This window comes from Grammomys surdaster, unplaced genomic scaffold, assembly GCF_004785775.1.
Source record: "Grammomys surdaster isolate TR1022 unplaced genomic scaffold, NIH_TR_1.0 271, whole genome shotgun sequence".
NCBI classification, from domain to species: domain Eukaryota; kingdom Metazoa; phylum Chordata; class Mammalia; order Rodentia; family Muridae; genus Grammomys; species Grammomys surdaster.
This window is the reverse complement of record NW_021604712.1, coordinates 10500713-10520929: the sequence shown is the minus strand read 5'-3', so window position 1 is coordinate 10520929 and position 20217 is coordinate 10500713. Positions and strand designations below refer to the sequence as shown.

At 42.6% G+C, this 20217-nt stretch overlaps 1 protein-coding gene across 1 annotated transcript in view; it reads right to left on the bottom strand.

Moving 5' to 3' along the window:
* Window positions 1-20217, bottom strand: part of Fam189a1 (family with sequence similarity 189 member A1) — a 385760-nt gene that overhangs the window by 51837 nt on the left and 313706 nt on the right. The window contains exon 4 of the mRNA XM_028776704.1: window positions 10712-10846. Within this exon, the coding sequence (XP_028632537.1) occupies window positions 10712-10846 (135 nt within the window). The remainder of the gene's footprint in view (window positions 1-10711; window positions 10847-20217) is intronic.

The following is a 20217-nucleotide window of genomic DNA, read 5'->3' as shown; positions in this document are numbered from 1 at the left end:
CTCTCTCTCTCTCTCTCTCTCTCTCTCTCTCTCTCTCTCTCTCTCTCCCTGCTCCCCAAACTCCTCTCCCTTTTCCCCCTCCCTTCTCCCCTCTAGCAGCTATTCTTGTTAGAGACTTCAGCAACAGAAGCCCAGATGTTTTTCAGGTCTTCCCACCTTCTCAGTCGCTGCCAACTCTTTACATATAACTGTCCCTCCATCCCCCCAGTCATATCTAAATTTTGGATTACAGTATCCTGTTCAGGAGGTGCACATGCTTTGGACATCTGAAGACAACTTGTGGGAGTCTGTTCTCCTCTTCTGCCACGTGGGTCCCGTGGATTGAACCCAGGTCATAGGCTTGGCAGCAAGTATCTTCACCTGCTGAGCCATCTCAGTGCCCTCACGTGCAAAAATCTTCTCACCCAGCAAAATAACATACATCTCTCTTGAGACAGAGGGAGAGATTGAAAAATACCCATAATCCAATACTTTTGGTTGTTATGGCAAATGCAACCCACCACACAGCAAGGCTCTATTGCACTTGTCTTTTTACCTGTGACATCCAGAGGCCACTGTCTCACCGTATACCCAGTGCCTGACCCAGGCACAGAGAGGGGCTCCAACCATTCTGCCGAATGAAGACATTAATACTTCATACTGAAAGTATTCTTACTGACTTAAAAAAAACAGTCTCATAGTGCTTCCTGCCCCATGCCCCTTGGTGTAAGCCACAACTGTCAGCCCAAGGGATTCTGCTGTCATTGAGCTACAGGCCATACAAAGGATGGGCAGGACAGAAACTCAACAAGTGACTAGCATCTTCCATGGACAGTCTTGGTGATAGAGCCCAGGAAGACAGGGTCAGAACGAAACTGAACCGCTGGACAATGTCTGTGGTGTATGGAGGAAGCATCTGCCACACATCTAGTGTCAGGAGTCATGTGTTGAGGGATGTGTAACAGCAAGAAACATGGGTTTATTTTTCCTACCCTCAACGGAGCAGAAGCTTGGGTAGCTTTCTACATGGAGGAAGGGGAGGGGTAAATATAATATCACATCAACACGTTGATCCTAAGCAGTGAGGAGCCCTCTGCCCCGCCTCCTCTGCCCCACCTCCTCTGTCTAGCTTTTTAGGTCCCACTTGTGAGAACAGTATGCATGCCTCCCCCCCTCTTCCCTCTATCTCCCTCTCCCCACCTCTCTCCCTCTCCCTCTCCCTCTCCCTCTCCCTCTCTCTCTCTGTGTGTGTGTGTGTTCCTGATGTACATGGGGCAAGCTACACAAGTTCCAGCTACATGGGGCTAGAACCACAGAAAGCCACTCTGCATAGGCTGCTGTCCTCATGGCCTATTCCCTGAGGGCTCAGCCCATCAATTTTGCTAATAGGATGAATTACTGTACACATTCCATAAACATGCACTATATATGTGCTACAAAAAGATTTTTACCTCAACATCTGAACTGTCTGGATTGGGTCTAAACTCAGAAGGTACAGAACTCTTCAGTGAACTGTCTGGTCAATTCAACTATTTCAGAGGGCAGCTAATACAACCGGTGGCACAAACATGTGTCAGTGTGCATACCAGACAAAACATGGTGAACGTAAATTCCGGTAACATCATAGAGCAGGAAGCAGCCAGTGAAAGAGACGCCACTCAGGACCACAGGGTACTCCCCTCTAAAAGGAGGGGGAACTTTCTGGAGCTAAGTGATTTTTAAAGGCCAGAAAAGCCCAGGGTTTCTAGATGTTCCTTTACACTGGGTTTGGGGTTGCTAGTATGCACTGGGCAGCAAGAATGTGGAACCTTTTCATCTCTGGCTGGGTACCATCCACCAGAGGGATGCATCAGGATCCCCTTTAGAAACTCAGGGGTGAGATTTCTTAAGCCATCTAAAGGTGCTACATCCGCACTTCTGAGACTGGAATGGCCCATCCCAGAAGAGGTGTGGGTATGAGTGATGTGTGTGCAAATAAGTGTGGTGTGAAAACTTTATGTGTGTAGATGTGTGTGTGTCGTATGTGGTGTGTGCATGTGTACATTGTTGTGTGTGTATCTGATAAGCTGGGGTGTGTGGGGTCTGGTGTTTCATACTGCCAGTCAGTGCTCAAGATGATCATTTATTTATTCACAAATTGTTTGTATTTCCTTGGCATGAGTAGGAACGTGACAAGAGTGGATGATGGGTTGGTTTTTCTTGTCTCTAGGATTCTCTCTCTCTCTCTCTCTCTCTCTCTCTCTCTCTCTCTCTCTTTCTCTCTCTCCCTTTCTCTCCCTCCTTCTCTCCTCCCCCTTCTCCCATCTGAGATAGGACACTTTTAAGGTAAGAGCACACATACACTCACCCAGAAACTCATTGGTTTCTTAGAAAATGCTGCTCCCCTTACCTGCGGGTTAGCTTTCCCTAGGTTATTTGGCTTAGTGTAGCTTGATAAATTAAATCAGTTGCATGAAACCAGGTCTTCCAGTCTGTTTTGAATTAGAATCAGGTCCCTACAATGAAACCACAATGACTTTTGAAATTTGCAAGGATTTTGGGGGGAAGGTTTACACAGTATAGCACATGATGCATATTCCACTAATTAATTCTTATTTTAGAACTTCAAAGTTTTTCGTTAATACTGAACAGAAAACGTCACAGGTTTTCACTGGGTTTGGCTTGGCAAACACAATCTTCACATGCTAATTTTTAAAAAGCTTATTATTTCTTCACCATCTTATCTTACAAAAGAATCGACAGTATTTCATCCAGAAAGATGCACAGACTTGATTTCTCCGTTGCACTGACTCAGCATTGTCAAAGGTTTTGAGAAAGCAGGCTTCCACACCCTCATTTTCATGTCCTGTTTCCTGACCACTCAGAATGAAACCACTCCTTCATCAGGGGCCGGGCAGGGATGGTGGGGACTGAGAGCCACAAAGAGACCTGCTTACTGTCCAGATTGATGGGGACTTAAAGGCTCCTTCTGATCTCTCTCAGGCTGTGGTCTTCGTCCCCACACAGTGAGTACTGGACAGCAGGATGTCACCATGCTCCTGTCTATACAGATCTGAGAAACCTAGCCTGGCACAATGGAGTTCTGGGTCCCCTTAGGTTGTTGGCTCTGTTCTGTCCTCAACTTGGTGGCTGCAGAATACAACATTTTGCTGTGGCCTGAGGTGTTATGTTTAAGAAAGACAGAGAGGGTTTCTGCCCCCGAGTGACAAAGGGCAGGGCAAAGCAGGGAAGGGAAGGGTAGGACAGAGCAGGGCGGAAAGCAGAAAGAGATTTAAGGGCTTCTGGGCATCCAAACAAGCAAACACTATATGCCTGCATCTTCTTCTGGATTCCAAGTCCCTTCCTCATCAGCCACAGTAATAGTCCTGGGCTCTTTCCCTGGCTGGCAGATTGCTCATGTGTAACTTCCTGGTACCATTCAGGAAACAGGGAGGACACTGTCATAGGTAACAAGCATTTAGCCAACTCTCTCACTAAGTTATTACCAGTTCGTTCTAACACTACCAAAATCAAAGCTCTTTGACCGTTAAGCCAATTATATGGGATTTTACCAGCATCAACTGAGTTCATTAGCTACAAGGATAGGTAATCTATAGTTTAATATGAAGACTTAGATATGGATTGTTACTAATCAGGTAAGTAAGATCTCAAATGAGACTATACAAAAGATCAATGAGCCCACTGCAGTTCCTGACCTAAACAGAGAGATCAAGGCAACCAATCAAGAAGTGTTTCTCTAGCCTCCTCCTCTGCTAGGTGCAGGGATCGTTCGTCAAAGGTTAAACAGGGCTCCCACATTAGCAATACTCCCTGAGAATCCACAGCTTCCTAGGAGGAAGTCATACATCACAGCATGCCTTAAGTTTTCAAAAGCAACACCATGTTAAAAATGGCCGTGCCAGTAATTCCGAGAAAACAACACGGTGAGATTCATGCGTCTCTCCAAGGAAGAATTATCTGTAATTGTGAAGAGAAAGTAAAAAAAACTCCTTAAATAAAGCCTAAAGAGCATGAGCTTGTGTTAACATCCAGGGGGCAGGAATCTGCTTTAGTGCTCTGACATCATCCATGGTGCTCAGAAGAAAGATCTAAGACTAGAAATGGTACGAGTTCTGCTAGTGAAAAGCCAGACCAAGGAAGAAGAAGGCAGCTGTTGTCAAAGGGGCAAGCCAGAGGTACACAGGCTCCAGGAGTAACATGAAAACAGAAGCTGTATGGCAGGGACAGCCAGGGAAGGCGACTTCAAAAAAGTAGAGTGAACTGGGGTGGAAAATACAGTTTTAAATGAGAGAAAAATGGAAATTGTGAAATATGGATAAAAATGCTCCACGGAACGGGCCCAGTAAATTGAACCAGGGGGAAAAATCAAATACATACTTCAAGAAAATGTGTGTGGGGTGGGAGAGATGGTTCACCAGCTCAGAGCGTGAGAGTGCATCTGTTCTGGCAGAGAACCCAAGTCGGGCTCCCAGCCCCACAGCCGGTGGCTGACAATTGCCTGTAGAGCTGTAGCCACAGAGGATCTGATGCCTTCTTCTGGATTCCACAGGGACCTGCACTCATAGGCACATGTCTACACACCGAAACATATTTTAGAATAATAATAGAAATAAATCCTTTGGATTTATTTGTCTGAAATATGCAAAATGCAAATACAAATACCTAATGAACACAGGGTATCAAGACATGCCTAAATGAATAGCATTTTTTTAAAAAAAAATGCTATTGAAATCACACCCAAAAACTGTCATGTAAGCTCTAGTGGCAAAGATGGGCAATGAGTAAGACCACACAGGTAACTGACCAGACAGATGGAAGCAAGGTGGGCTTGGTTATGCTGCAGTAACAAATATCCCCAGCAAAACAACACAACCTTACTTTTCATTCATATCATACACCCAGTCTGGGTGAGGGGAAGGAGGCTCTGTTTTCTGTAGTAATCCAACTCATGGAACAGTGGCCATTTATAACTTTCAGTTTCTGTGGTAGAGGGAAACAGCTCTGAAGACTCACCCCACAGTCAAGGTTTCAGAAGTGATGTGCATAAATTTGCTCACATGCCCTCAGCAACAAAGGGGAGCACGGCTTTCCACTGTGTGGGAAAAGCTAGAAAATCTTAACTCATTAAATTATTTAAATTATTTTTAAATTAATTAAAATGAATTAATTTTATTTTATGTGTATGCACTTGAGCATATGTATTGCACCGTGTGCCTGCAGGAACCAGCAGAGATCAGTAGACAGGCATGGATCCCCAGGAAGTGGAGTTACAGCTACATGTGAGCCACCATGTGGGGACTGGGAATTGACTCCAGATCCTCTGTGAGAGTAACAAGTACATGTCACCACTCAGCCATCTCTCCAGCCCCAGATGAAGAGTTTTAATACCATTTATGGTCACAAAAAACCTAAGGGGTAAAAAGATGCTAGAACTCTCCCTTTGTAAATATTCAGTGGCAAAAGACAGTGGCATGTCCTAAGGTAGAGCTGCTGGGGAAGCAGTTCTTGAAAATGTTAGATTGGCAGAGACAGAATCTTCTGGAACGGGACTCCATATGCTCCAGAGGCCAGAGAAAGTTGGCAAAAGCACTGTTTTACAGTTATGGCAGAACACTGGGTACTGCAAAATCCCGGCTAAAACTGAGCCCACTGACACTTCAGGTCACAGGGCAACCAAGCAAATTCTAAGAGAGAGATGGAGCCTCTGAGAAGAAATACGAGAACTTGCCTGGACAAAAGACAGTCGGGCACTAGCTGACTGTGGAAAATATGGGCAATAAGTAAGCCCATACGGGTAAGTGACCAGATAGATGGAAGGAAGGACCAGCCTAGTGAAAACTGGAAGGAAGGACCAGCCTAGTGGAAATGCTAAGAATAGGGAATATCCAGGAGTAGTGGCTCAAACATGCCATTTTAGCAGTCAAAAGGCAAAGGCAGGAAGATCACCCGAAGTTCAAGGCCAGCCTAGTCTACATGGTGAGACCCTGTCTTGAAGAAAAGAAAACTAACAGTCACAGAAATGAATAATGCGTTAATACATAGTATCATCAATATGGACAAAGCAAAGGGACCAGAGGATGGTTTAGGGGATGCAGGTTGGCTCACCACTCAGAAGTCCATTTTGTCACTGTGTTATCAGACTGTAAAAGATAAGAGTATAAGATCAAAAAGGGAAAAGAGGAGGGCATGCTAAACATTTAGTATTCTGTGATGCTGCTGCCCTGCACTGTGATAGCTTACCAGTTTCTGCCTGAGAGCTACAGGATTAAGTAGAGCTGTGGGATTAAGATGTGTTAACATTTTCCTGAGCTCTGCTTGTATTCCTGCCTGTTTCAGTTGAATCCCCTTCCTCTTATCTCAAGAAAGCAAAGGTTTGCAGAGCATGTTTGCAAAGATATCCTAAGACATGATTGACACAGTTGTCCTGTTAAACTGCAAAGAGCCCATTTATTAAAGAATGACCTAGGGGCTGTCTGCAATAGTTTCACCTCTAAGTATGCTTAAACTGCAAAAGAAATTTCCCTTCAATGGTTCAAGACACGGAGACCACCCTGGGATGCTCATAGAGACAGAAACCAGAGATGTCAGATGGTCACGCAGAGAATTCATCACTGTTGCTCACACTATAGACACCGAAAAACAAATAAACAAGCAAGCTTCAGGATGGGGCTGGACTCTAGAACTTTATCTCTGTCCACTTACTACTGGGGTACATCAATAAAGCTGAGTGGTGTTTGGTTTTCTGAGAGCCCAATTTCTGTAAGTAGGCGATCTATGTTGATGCTGTAAGTGACCGACAAAATACAACATCTATTCATGGACAGGAGTGGGCTTTACTATCTAATGATGGGAATCACTGAGCAGTTTGGAGCAAACAGTAACATGTGCAAGATCTAAAATCAGGAGCAGGGAAAGGATGTGTGCCCTAAACACCTCCATTACACCATGTTCCAGAGTTTCCCATTACAGGAAAAAAAAGGGCAAGGAAAGGGAATGGGCCATCTGATCTGGAGTGTGTGACAGCTCATCTCAGGTGTTGACTAGACTGGACAAAGGATACCAAGAGAAGCAGTAAGGCACTGTTTCCAGGTGTGCCTGTGAAGGGGAATTACATACAGTAACCAAGGAGAAAGGTCTGCCCTCAATGTATTTGTGTATTATTTAATCAGCTGGAGTCTCAGACAAGACAAAAGGTGAAGGTGATAAAGTCCTTCTTTCTCAGCCTTCTCCTGTCTGGGACATCAGAGAACTCCAAGAACTCTTAACTCTTGGAACTCCACCAGTGGCTTCCCAGAAGTGGCCTCTGGCCTTAGGCTGAGAGTTACAATGTGTTTCCTTAATTCTCAAGCTTTTGGCATCGGACCAAACTTCACTGCCCAAATCCCAGGTTCCCCAGCTTCTGGACAGCCTATTGTGAGACTTCTCAGCCTCACTATCAAGTGAGTAAGTTAAGTCCCCTGTCCTGAATTTATGTCTACAAGTGCCTTGCTGGGTCTGTTCTCTGGGGAAGCCTGGGTAATCAGAATAGGAGATGTAAAACAGCCTCTGCATTACCACAGGGTCAGCTACCAAAGAGTCCCTGCTCTTGGTAACCGAGTTTAATAAGATCATAGGATACAAGTTCAGTGACAAGCATCAAATCTGGATACAATGATGCGAGATGATTCCAAAGAACTATGAAAATAGCACCAAACGGGTAAGAAGGACAAATAACTCGAAACATGTGAAGATCTATAAACTGAAAATTACATGCTGATAAAGATAATAAACACTACTGAAATAAAAGAAGACCTAAATAGACACTTTCAAAGCTACGTGTGGGTTCCACACGATCTCAATCAAAATCCCAGCAGGACCACCATAGAAACTGACAAGCTTATTCTAAAGTGTATGTGGCAATGCTAACGACCTCGCATAATGGAAACAAATTCAGAGAATAACAAAACTGGAGGACAGCAATGAACCACAGACACTCACTCTCAGGCAAGAGCATGTTTTGATCCCAGTACCACCACTCCCCATAGAGAGAGGCCTCCACTGGGGGACAGGGGTAAGGTTATACTTCTCCTAACTCCAAGTCACTACTATGGCTAGATAATCACCCTCCCACCTCAGTCAACCCTGTCTCTCTTGAGCCTCCTGCCATCAGCTCTGACAGCCTCTTCCTTGAGAGTATGTTTTTTAAATATCAATATGAGGTTCGAGCCTTTCATTTGCCTTCAAATCTGACCAGTGTCCTGGGTTTCTGCAGCTGCATGAGGAAGAGCCACTGGCAAGCTTCAGATGATCAGCTAGGATGGCCAGCCTTGACTTGAATTCCTCAGCTTCCCATGGCTAATCCATAAAAATATTCACCATTCTCTTCTCTCATCAACAGGACACAATCACGAGACTGCACAGTCCAGGCCACCAGGGCTTGAGCCTGCACCTTAAAGAAAACATCATTTTCCCAGACTACCGTTACCTTTCAATTCATATCTTCTTAAAGGGCTCATGAACCTGGGTTCTGGGTCTCACTGAATAAAGACTCCAAGGAGAAGTCAGGGGCTCTGGGGAGCAGACCAAATACTCTATATAACCTATTATATAAAAGTAAAATAAAATAAGTAGCAGAATGGTGTGGCTAAATGATTGCCAAAGGCCCACAGTTAAAAGCTGGGTCCTTGGGAATAGAGAGATGGCTTAGCAGTCAAGAGCACTTGCTGTTCTTATACAGGACCAGGATTTGATTCTCAGCATCCACACAGCAGTTCATAACTACCTGGCCCATTTCAGCCTGTCCTGGCTTCTGCGGTCACCAGGCACATGCTGCCAAATAGTTGTACATATAAAAATAATAAATACATATTTAAAATGCAGGGATTTAGGAGGAAAGACTTTAGAAGTTCTCAGGTCACTGGAGGATAACCCCCAAGGGGGTTGTGGGAGCTCAGCCCTTTCCTCCTTTGCTTCCATTCCCCTGCCTGGAATGAGATGAATAGTTTTGTCCCACCACACACTCTTGTTGTGGTGTGCAGGTTCACCATGGTCCAGAGAAAGAAGGTAACATTTTATCACACATTTGAAACACTAAAACTGTACAACAAATTAAACCTTTTTTCTTCCAAGTAGATTACTTAGATATTATTTAAATGGTGTCAGAAAGTTGATGGAATACACACAAGTGGTCCCCAGAGCCTAAGATTCCCTGGGAGCTTGCAGCCTTCCCAGGAAGTGATGGTCACGTTGTCACTATAGCTACCTATAGTCTGATTATGGAAAGAAGGCATAACTGGGCTTAAGCAGTAACTTTAGAGTTACCGGAATGAGATCTTAGAGTGAGCAATCTCTGCCTGCTCCCTTTTGCAATGGGTTGTGGACAGCCATGCAGGCCCTGGACACTGCTCCTGAGCAGACCCCAGCATGTAGGATGGTACAGACGATGAAGTTATGTCATGTAGGACCAAAAGAGATAGTTGGTACCAGAAAAGCATCCTCATGGACCTGTTATGGACCTGCAACTCTGGTCTTCTCCGTTCTCACTGGGGATGTCACTTTGGTGGGTACCAGGACCATGAACGTGGCCCATTTCTCCATTTGAACAAGGAAGGTGTTGGGGAAACTATCTACAGACAGGTACACCCCAAGTGGCCACTTTTTTTCTTCTTCTCCTTTTGGAAGTGGGTGTCTTTGGAGCCTATGGTCCTTGTAAACCCTGTTCTCTGCCATGGACAATAGCTCCCCACATACTGTAAATACAGCTTCACTACCAACCAAGAGGTCCCTTAATGCAGGTAGCACAGCTTTTCAAAAACAATTCAGCCACTTTGGTTCAGCAACAAGAAATGACCTGTGTTGACTGTTCATATGTATTTTTAAGTAGCCAGCTTGGGTTTTCAGTAAGGCAACCCTTGTAAGAAGACAGATGGGAGAAGGATAGTAGATACCTATCCATGTGCTCTCTCCACTTTTATTTTGAGACAGGGTCTCACTGTGTATCCATGACTGGCCTAGAATTCTGTAAGTAAAACAGGTTGGCCTTGAGCTCAGCAATCCAACTGCCCCTGCCTCCTGAGTGCTAGGATTAAAGGTGTACCATCATGCCTGGGTTCTATGCCCCTTTATAAAAGATCAAATGCTCTATATGAAAGTAGTTTACCATGGGAGACTGTAAGATGTCTCCCTCTAAGTATCTTCTAATTATTTTATTTATTTATTTATTTATTTATTTATTTATTTATTTATTTATTACTTATGTGTGTGTGCATGAGCACGTGTGTGAGAAGGATAGAAGTCAATTTTCTGGAGTCAGTTATCTCCTTCCTCCACATGGACCCTGGGAGTCTAACTCAGGTCATTAGCTTGGTGGCAAGGGCCTTTACCTACTGAGCCATCTCACTGCCCTAAATATATTTTTAAAAGTAAAATAAGTAACCATGTGGTCCTTGTCGGAGTTATAGCAGGGACTGTGAGGAAAAGAGAAGAAATCATAGCAACCACATTTCTGAAGAACTCACTCAGCCATTCTTATCAGAAGGAGGAAAATTGCACGGCAAAGATGGAAACAGGGACCAGAAAGCAGAGCTTCTAAATAGTCTACAGTCCTTTAAGATGTTCTTTCCTGAAGGATGGTCCCTCAGCATCCAAACACCCGGATGAATCATGAACAAAAAAGAATCTATATGCTAATAAATCTTCCTGAATGTCTTCAGGAGAGAGAAGAAATGCATGCACAGGCAGTGCCCAGCCTCACCTTCAAGGTCAGCCGCACAGCATTACAGTTCTCCTGCAGCGGGTTCAGCTTCAGTGTCTCCCCGAGGTTGCTGCATCCAGATGAGTGGTGTTGCAGCTCACAGCATACACACACCTCCACGCTGTCGAACTTGATCTGAAGAGGGACACAGACAAGCCTCGCCATTAGCACAGCATTTGGCCTCTGAGGTATGACACAGTAAGGACATGTGAAACGGCTCCCCTGGAAACATATGATTACAGCTAAAACAATTTCCACTGACCAAGGCCATGAATGCCACCCATGAATTAGTTCAACTTCTTGTTAATAAGCAACAATTAGAACAGGAAAAAGTAGAGCAGGAGAGCTGGCTCAGTGGGTAACGGGCTTGCCACATGCACACCAGCATCTGAGTTTGAATCCCCAGAGACCATGGGAAGCTAGGCAAGGTAGCATGTGTCTGTAACATATATGTCTATGTCCTTGTCTATGTCTATGATGTCTATGTCCCTGTCTATGATGTCTATGTCTATAACTATGAGTTAAAATAGCTTGGAAGACTAAGGGCCATGGAAGGAGACAAATGCATTCTAAGAACTTGGAAAGACAATGGCAGAGCAAGAAAAAAAAAATATGAGATTTCAGCTACAGGGAAAAGAACAGGTTTACCAGTGCCTGAGAGGAATGGGGAATTAAGAGAGAGAGAGAGAGAGAGAGAGAGAGAGAGAGAGAGAGAGAGAGACAGAGACAGAGAGAGACAGACAGAGAGAGACAGACAGAGAGAGACAGAGAGAGAGAGAGACAGAGAGAGAGAGAGAGGGACAGAGACAGAGACAGAGACACAGACAGACATAGAGACAAAGAAAACCTGGATATAAAATGCCTAACCAGAAAACATTCACTTAAATCTGTGGGATTTTATTCAAAGCTGATGTAACATGAAACAAATTCTTCTCCATAGACTAGCAGGTACCCCACTTCCAATAAATCCTGATGAATGTTTCACACCAGGGGATTCATTGCCTGTGTTTTTTTTCCCAGACAAGAATTAGCCAAAAGTAACTGTAACAAATGATTTTCCATTGTATGATGTACTGCAAAGGATGGTGCCAGAGCCTTCTATGATCATGCCTGTCATTCCTTATCACTGGGTGTGGAGTCAGGCCACATCCACAGAGCTAAGGGGTATTCTGGGACTCATCACAGGTCAGCTTTCCCTACAAGACATGTCCCCTGCAGGTAAGGAGCTCATGTCCCCAGATGCCATGTTATCCTTCCATTTGACCCACTTGAGCTGTGCCCCAAGACAACGTCTACACTAAGCTCTTTCCCTGCATTCCTGTGACCCGTTCATGCATCATACCCGGGCTTCTGTCTATCAGAAGGGCTTTCTCCTTTTAGCTTTTGCTAGTGTGTGTTCCCAGCTTCTCTACACCAACCCACAGGAGAACAGCTTCAGCTTCACCCCAGGGGTCCCTCAGGACAAGGGGAGGGAGGGCTTTGTGACTGGCTCTCACTGGCCAAGGTGGGCAGAAAGAATGGGATAAAAATTCTGAGTCTCAACCTTCCTGGGCTTTGTGATTTTGTTACCCACCTTCCCTTCTAGATCCAATGACCTTCAGAAAGAGACAAGACTAAGCCCAGGGGAACTGAAGGGCCCCAGTCCAGTTCTCAGCAGGAGATTCATGGAGTACAGCTATATATCTTGTTTGGCCATTGGTACATGTATACATGACATTATTATGAAAAGCCTGATGGTTTTCAAATTATCCAAATGAAACGTCTATCAACAAGGGCATAGGCATTCAAGCTTGTCTACATCTTCAGCGCTCCCTTGGTGATGCTAGACTCCCATGCTCTTGTCTGTGAGGTGAATGTATGATAAAACAGTATCACATTTGAGGACACAGGGCTGCTTTCATCCTTCCCCATGTTCTTTATCATTCATCCTGTGAAAACACATGTACACACACACACACATTCAAGCACACAGACCTCCTTCTCTCCACCGCCCAGGAAACTCACCACATCCCTCTCTGCTTTGGCGATCACTCATGTGCTTCCATCTGTATATTTTTACCATTGGCATTCTGATTAATTTCACGTGTTTTCCTAGTTTTATGCACTTTAAGAGTGCTACTATATTTAGATGCAGCTGAGTGGTGCTTGTTGGCATCAGATCATACAGCATGAATACTCTCTATTTTTTTTAAGGCCTAATCTACTGATGGACATTTCAGTTGTTGCCAATGCTTGGTAGTTAAGAGTACTCTGCATTTGTGTCCCAGGACACACACATGGTATATCATTTGGGTATACTATACCTATTGAATGGAGCTACTGGGCCTTGGGGATCTCTGTAGGTGATAACGCAGGAAAATGTACACAGCACCAGAACAGTGCCAGCATCCTTAAATTTCACATCCTGGCTTCTTAATTTTGGCAGGAAAAGTAACAAAAAAGAACCTCACCAAAATGAGAGACTAGGCCAGGAAAGGGAGAAAGAGAAGGTCGAAGTGGTGGAGAGGGAGGGAAAGAGGAGGAGGGAGGAGGAGGAATAAGAATGATGCACACAGACAAGAAATACAGGAAATTCTAAAGCCATGAGAAAAGAACAAACAGACCACCTCTGTAACCAAGCAGGAGTCAGAGGCTCTGGGAACTATTCTGAAAATGGAAGACAACGCTTGCCAAGGCCACTGGAGCAGGCTCACATTGACAGACCTTCAGTCCTTTTGGAGCAACTGAGGAGAATTAGAAGCAGGAACATAGGACACTAAACACAGAAAAAAAAATAAAACAATTATAACTTCAGAATCCAAGGGCCAGTACCCACAAGTGCATGGTTCTGTTAAATGTGTGGCTTGCAAACTCTACCCTGCCTCATGTTATACAGCACCTCTTCATCACCTAAGACAATAATTTGTAGAGCAACAGTTTCCAATTCTGGTGATGTCTAAATTTTTACTCTTGAATTTCAATCGTTAATGTAAGAGCTTTTCGCTGAGCCCTAGGTTCTGATGATTTTCTCTAAAATTTTCTCTAAAAATCTTTTATCATTGCTTTTTGACTCACCAGAATTTTTCAGTTAATTTTTCTGTAAGATACAAGACTTTGGTTGAGACAGAATTTGCCTAGCGGTATCTAACTGATCTAATGCCTGTGGCAAGGCCTTCCTTTCTGCATTGCTTTGTCAAAACTTAGCACGCTGTATCTGTGTGGATCGACTTCTGGCTTCTCTGTTTTATCCCACTGGTCGGTCGGTCTGTCTGTCTCCACTGCACACGGTCTTGATTTCTACAGCAATAATGCAGAAATTGGAATAGGTAGATTTTTCCCATTTTATTCTCTTCAAAATGTCTTCTTCCCATATGTGCTTTAGAATATGATTGTCAATGTCTATAAAAAAATTTTGCTGGGATTTTGATAGGAGTAAAATAAACCTACACATCAATTTGGAAAGAAGGGAAGAACTGTTTTTATGTTCAAATTCAAGAATAGCACATGTATGTCCACTTTTTTAGTAGACAAGCCTGATACATGCTTTGTTAGATTTATATGTATTTTGAGTGACTATAAATGATATGTCAGTGTCTCCTGTAGTGGAAACTTCTGGTTTCTTTGGAAAGTCAGTTAGGTCAAATGACATTTTGCTAGGGCACACGGGTGAAAGGATGTTTTGCTAAAGCAAACACATGAAAGGACATATGATGTTCAGAAGGAATATAAATATGATCCCACAGACAGTGAGAGCCTGGACATTGGTTTGCTTTGCTCTGCCTCACTATTCTTCACTAACACCATACATGTATTCGTCCTCCTGACATTGCATTGTTGAGCTTCGCTTGTGACTTGTGGTCATAGAGAGAAACACACCACAGAACTCCTCCTGAGGTTCCTGAAGCTTCTCGCTGTGATTCTGAGGCCTCTGGCCAGTTGGTGAGCCTTGTGGCTTCTTCCTAGTGGACTGGACTGCAGCTGCTGGTTATGTGTGGTGTCTGTCGAGATGACTGAATGGCAGCTGCTGATTTACAGTTGGTGTTTGCTCCTGGACTGAACTGCTGATATCCTGACAGCAAAGATTGGATTCACCCCCAAAGAACTATTTCTAAACAGGTCTACTTCCCTTATGTCCTAATAACGTTTCTTCTCTACTACCTCTGGTGGGTGGTGGGCTAGAGGGGAGGTTAAATGCTTATTAAAAGAGGTTGAGAAAAATTTGTGCCTACACTTTCCTTCCTAAGGTACAGTAATTGATCAAAGTGTGTGTTTCTATGAGTCCTATAACCTTTCCAAATCCACTGATTAACTGTTTGTTGGTGTTAGCTACTTGTATTGTTTGCTGCCTTTAAAATTTTTTCATTGTAATTTTTATACATCCATACCAATGTCATATAAATCGAGTTGATTTAATGTTTTCCTTTGCATTTTGTATGTCTTTTATTTTCTTTTCTTGTCTGACTACATTGGCTTGAACTTCCACCACTGTGTCTATGTTGGATAAGACTTGTGAGAGTAAACATGCTTGCTTCTGTTCTTGACTTTAGGAGAAAAATACTCAACCTTTCACATAAATTGTGTTGATTATTGGATTTTGCAGTCACTTTCCTAGCTTGAGGGCATGACTTAGGCCTACCTTCCTTCCTAAGCTACTTTTTTCTTTCTTTCTTTTTTTTTTTTTTTTTTGGTTTTTCGAGACAGGGTTTCTCTGTGTAGCCCTGGCTGTCTTGGAACTCACTCTGTAGACCAGGCTGGCCTCGAGCTCAGACATCCGCCTGCCTCTGCCTCCCAAGTGCTGGGATTAAAGGTGTGCACCACCACCGCCCGGCCCTAAGCTACTTTTTTGATTGTTATATTTTTATTTAAACATATGAGCTCACAGAAGAGTTAGGTGAAGGATTGAAGGCACTGAAGGGATAGCAACCCTATAGGAAGACCAACAGTGTCAAGTAATCTGGACCCCTGGGAGCTCTCAGAGACTAAACCACCAACCAAAGAGCTTACAAGGGCTTGTCTAAGTTGCCACCATACCTACCCCTGCATAAAAGTAGCAGAGGACTGACTCATCTGGCCTCAGTGGGAGAGAATGTTCCTAATCCTGTAGAAACCTGATGACCCAAGGGAGGGCAATGTCCAGGGGTAGGGGGAGCACCCTCTCAGAAGCCAAGAGGAGGGGGAATGAAGAATTCTGGGAGAAGATAACTGGAAGGGAGGCAATATTTGGGATGTCAACAAATAAAATAATTAATTAAAAAAGAAATGTTTAAAAACAAAGCAAACAATGTGAGTTCACTTTCTTTAATTAGTTTAGATACTATTCAAGGAGAAAAATGCTAATATAGTTGTTACATAGTACCCTAAACTGCAGCTAGATTGAGCACAACTGTCATTTCACAAAATAAAATTATTCAAAAATAGTCATGAATGCATTCCAATTCTAAACATTATATCAAGGAGTTCTGATTCCATTTTTCATGGAGAATAGATTTTTTTTCGTACAATATTTTCTGATAAGTTATTTTTTAAATCACAAGAGGATGTTCAATTTTGCCAAATGTCCTTTCTGCATCAGCTAACATAACCATGTGGTGTTTTTTCTTTGTCCTGTTAAAAGAATGTATTAAATTGATTGGCCTTGTAATAATGTGTATGATTTATAAACATGAATATGTATTTCCTTTTGCTATTTTCAAGGACTTTCGCACATTTATTACTGAGTGATCTCTGGGGCTTTTTTTTTCTGCATTATCTGTGTCTGCTTTTGGTAAAATGATAGTAGTTTCATTAAATCAATTAAGAAGTGTAACTTTTTTTTCTATCTCCATAAATAGTGTGCAGAAAAGGCAATACTCTTTAATATACTCAGTGTATTCTCCAGTGAAACCTCTGGCTTTGGGCATTTTGTTCTGGGCAGCTATGAAATTACAAATTTCATTCCCTCAACTAGATTTATTTCCTATTCCCTAAGTTACGGTAGCCTGCATTTTGAAAAAGAGGTTGGTGATTTGAATGTGACTTCTGAGACTTGTTCACGTATGTCACATTACTACCTTATTATCTGTCTGCTTAATGTCCACGGGGCCTGGAGGTGATCTTTGCATTCTAGATCTTGGCCATAAGTGTCTTCAATCTTTTCTTGCTAGATGTTTGTCAATTGCTTTGAATTAATTTGGCTATTCCTCAGTGTCTATATATTTTCAACTAAAATTAATTATATACATTGTAAGTCTCTGGGGGGAAATCCAATGCAGTGTTGATTTTACATTGTGAATTATTTTGTTACCCTAATTAACAAATCTATCATTCCACAAACCAACTCTTTTGTGGTAAAACATTTAAAACCTACTTTTAGCAATTTTGAAATATATACATTATTACTTTTTATTCTACTCAACATTGGACAGTAGCTCATGTCTCCTATCAACCTCAGTAGTTCTCAGCCTTCCTAATCCTGTGACCCTTTAAAACATTTCCTCATGTTATGGTGACTCCAACCATAAAATACTCTTTATTGCTACTTTGAAACTGTAATTTTGCTACTGTTATGAACCATAATGTAAATATTTGATATATCCAATGATCTTAGGCGACCCTTGAGAAAGGGTCATTCAACAGATGGACTTCTGCAGAACCTCCTGGATAGCACAGCTCAGCCTTACCTACCCAAGCATGCTCAGAATGCTCACGTGAGCCTCCAGTTGGGCATAACTGAAAACAAAGTCATCACGTCACTGCCTTCTATGATCTATTGAACAGTGAAAGGAAAACACAGGGTGGGTATGCTTCCAACTGACATAAAGTAAAAAACTTGGCAGTTGTGACTTTGGCATGCCCTCTGGGACTCGCCAGTTCACCCTCATTGGCCTCTGTCCCCTCTGTCCTGCCTTGCCTCCCCTGGGCTAGTAACTTGGCTCCAACGTGCGGTCCTTTTGGCAGCATGCAAAGGTCACACATCCAGGTCATTTGTGCTTCGATCAGAGAATGGCAGGGGTGTAGCGTCCCTCTTTTTGTTGTGTAAGCCCTTTATCCTCCCAGACAGGCTGATGGACCATAAATAAGGGGGCAGGTTAGCTTTTAAATGCTCCAAAGAGAGTCATAGAGAATTACTGTGGTTTCATTTGCAAAGCTCTGCTGTGTCTTTTCCAGTGACCCCAACGCCAAGGGGCACTCTTGAAATAAATCTGTCAGCTGCCTGCGCATCCAGATGTCAAGGTCAGGGAACTAATCATGAGGTTTCCCGAATTCTTCGTAGAATTAATCACGAAGTCAGTGAAATAACTGATGGAAAAGATTTATTTGGATGTCTCTTCCCTGGGGCCACTGGAGGGTTCTTTGGAGTAAAAAAAAGCAAGCTTTTCAGCTAAGCCAGCCTTCCTATCCCTGGGACTATCCTCCACTGCAGAAACAATCTTGTCTTTTCAAAAGCTGCTTCAGTGGCAATGCTGAGCACAGAGATTGTATAGTTCCTTAGCATTCATGAGGTGGTTAAGAGTAAATGGTAGTCATCCCCCACTTTCTACTGGACCTTGGTTCCCTGTGAGGATCCTCTACGCTATTGTATTTGTACAGAACCTGTGCGCCTCTTCCTGTACGCTATGGGTCACCTCTAGGTGACTTATAATGCCCACTGCAATATAAATACAGTTGATTTAGTAACCAGATAGAGCTCACAGATAAGGGGAATTGTTTTAAAAAGATGGACACTAGGAGCCATGCCTTCAACCTAAGGTTGCATGAGTCTTTGATGCTGAGGTATGTCTCTTATATGTAACAATAAATGGATCCCATTTTATAACTGAATCTGATAGCCTGTGTCTTTTGAGTAGAAAATTGTAACTTTTAATAATCAGAGTTAATACTGAAAGATATGGATTCAATTCTGCTCAGATTGTTGATTTTGTAGTGTTGTGTCCTATTCTTTGTCTGCTTAACTACTGAACTAGCATGGCTAACTCATGTTCCACTATCTTGAATAATCTAAAAGAAAGGAATGGATGTCTGCATACCTATAGCATACCAAAATTAAAACTAAGATGAAATAAATTATTTTAAAAGACCTAGAACAAACAATCACACTGAAGCAGCAATTAAAACAACAGTCTTCCAACTAAAAACAAGATGTAGGACCAGATGGATTCACTTCTGAGTTCTGCAGACCTTTGAAGCAAAACTAATATCAATAATTCTCCAATTAGTCCATAAAATAGACAAGAAAAGAACACAACCCGCCTCTTTATAAAGCTAGAATTATCCAGATACCAAGATCAGATTTAAAAACCAATAGGAAGAAAATTACAGGTCAATCTCCATGCTGAACAAAGATGCAAAAATTCTCAATAAAATGCTTATAAAACAAACTCAAGAGCACAGCATAAAGATCATTTACCATGATCAAATTGGCCTTATCCCAGAGGTTCAGGGATATATACAAATCAATAGATGTAATATATTACACAAACGGACTCAAGCATAGAAATTACATTATACTCACAATAGACACAGAAAAGGCTCTTGACACACAGCAGCATATGTTTATGAAGAGACTGTGAATACACGAGCACAGCTCAATACAGTGAGGGCTAGGTATGACAAACCTACAGACAAATTACACCATGCGGGGAAAACTCAAAGCATTCCCTTGAAAGTCAGGATCAAGAAAATGGCTCTTCTGCTTCCATACTTATTCAATATAGTACTTAAAATGGGTGGGTAAGACAACAGAAGGAAATAACGTGATATACGTAGAAAGAAATAAGTAAAAGTATCTTTATTTTCAGATGGTATCATTATCTGTATAAAAACCCTGAAAACTATTTTCTCCTTTTCTCTAGGATTCCTCCTCAACCTGCTGATTGAATACTAATGAATTCTAGGTCGTATTATTTTAATATTGCTGTGTCGTTATAGTCCTAAAGGGACAAGCAATCATGGACAGGTATCTCTAAAACTATGAGTCAAACTAAACCTAAATTCTTTTTTTTTAATAATTTATTTTTTCTCAAATCGTAATTCATTCACACAGGGGTTATAAACACAGAAAGGCAAGATGTGGGGAAGGGAATGAACACAGGAATACAGACTAGGAAAAGCAGCCATTTGTTCAAAGGCTGAATTCTTTGTTTTCTTATTAACATGTTGGAGCATATAGGAGTGGGGACTGTGGGCGACACCTTTAAAAAAACAATCATTCCTTTAAAACAATCTGAAGAGAGTCTAAATTTGTTAATTTTTCCACTGCTAGGATAGAGTACCATAGATAATGAACTCAAAAGGGAGGAAGATACATTTTGGCTTCCTGGTTGACTGGCCGTGTGGTTCTGAACTGTAGTGAAACAATACCTCGTGGAGAGATGTAGCAAAGGGGGCTGTTCTCATCATAGCTAGGAAGCAAGAGGGAAGGAGGAATCGAGTATGGCAGGGTTCCAATATCCCCTCCCTAGAACACCCCCCATTGACCTAACTTTCTCCTGCAAGGTCTGAGAGAGTCCCATAGCACCACAGGCTAGACCCTAAGTCTTCCACACACG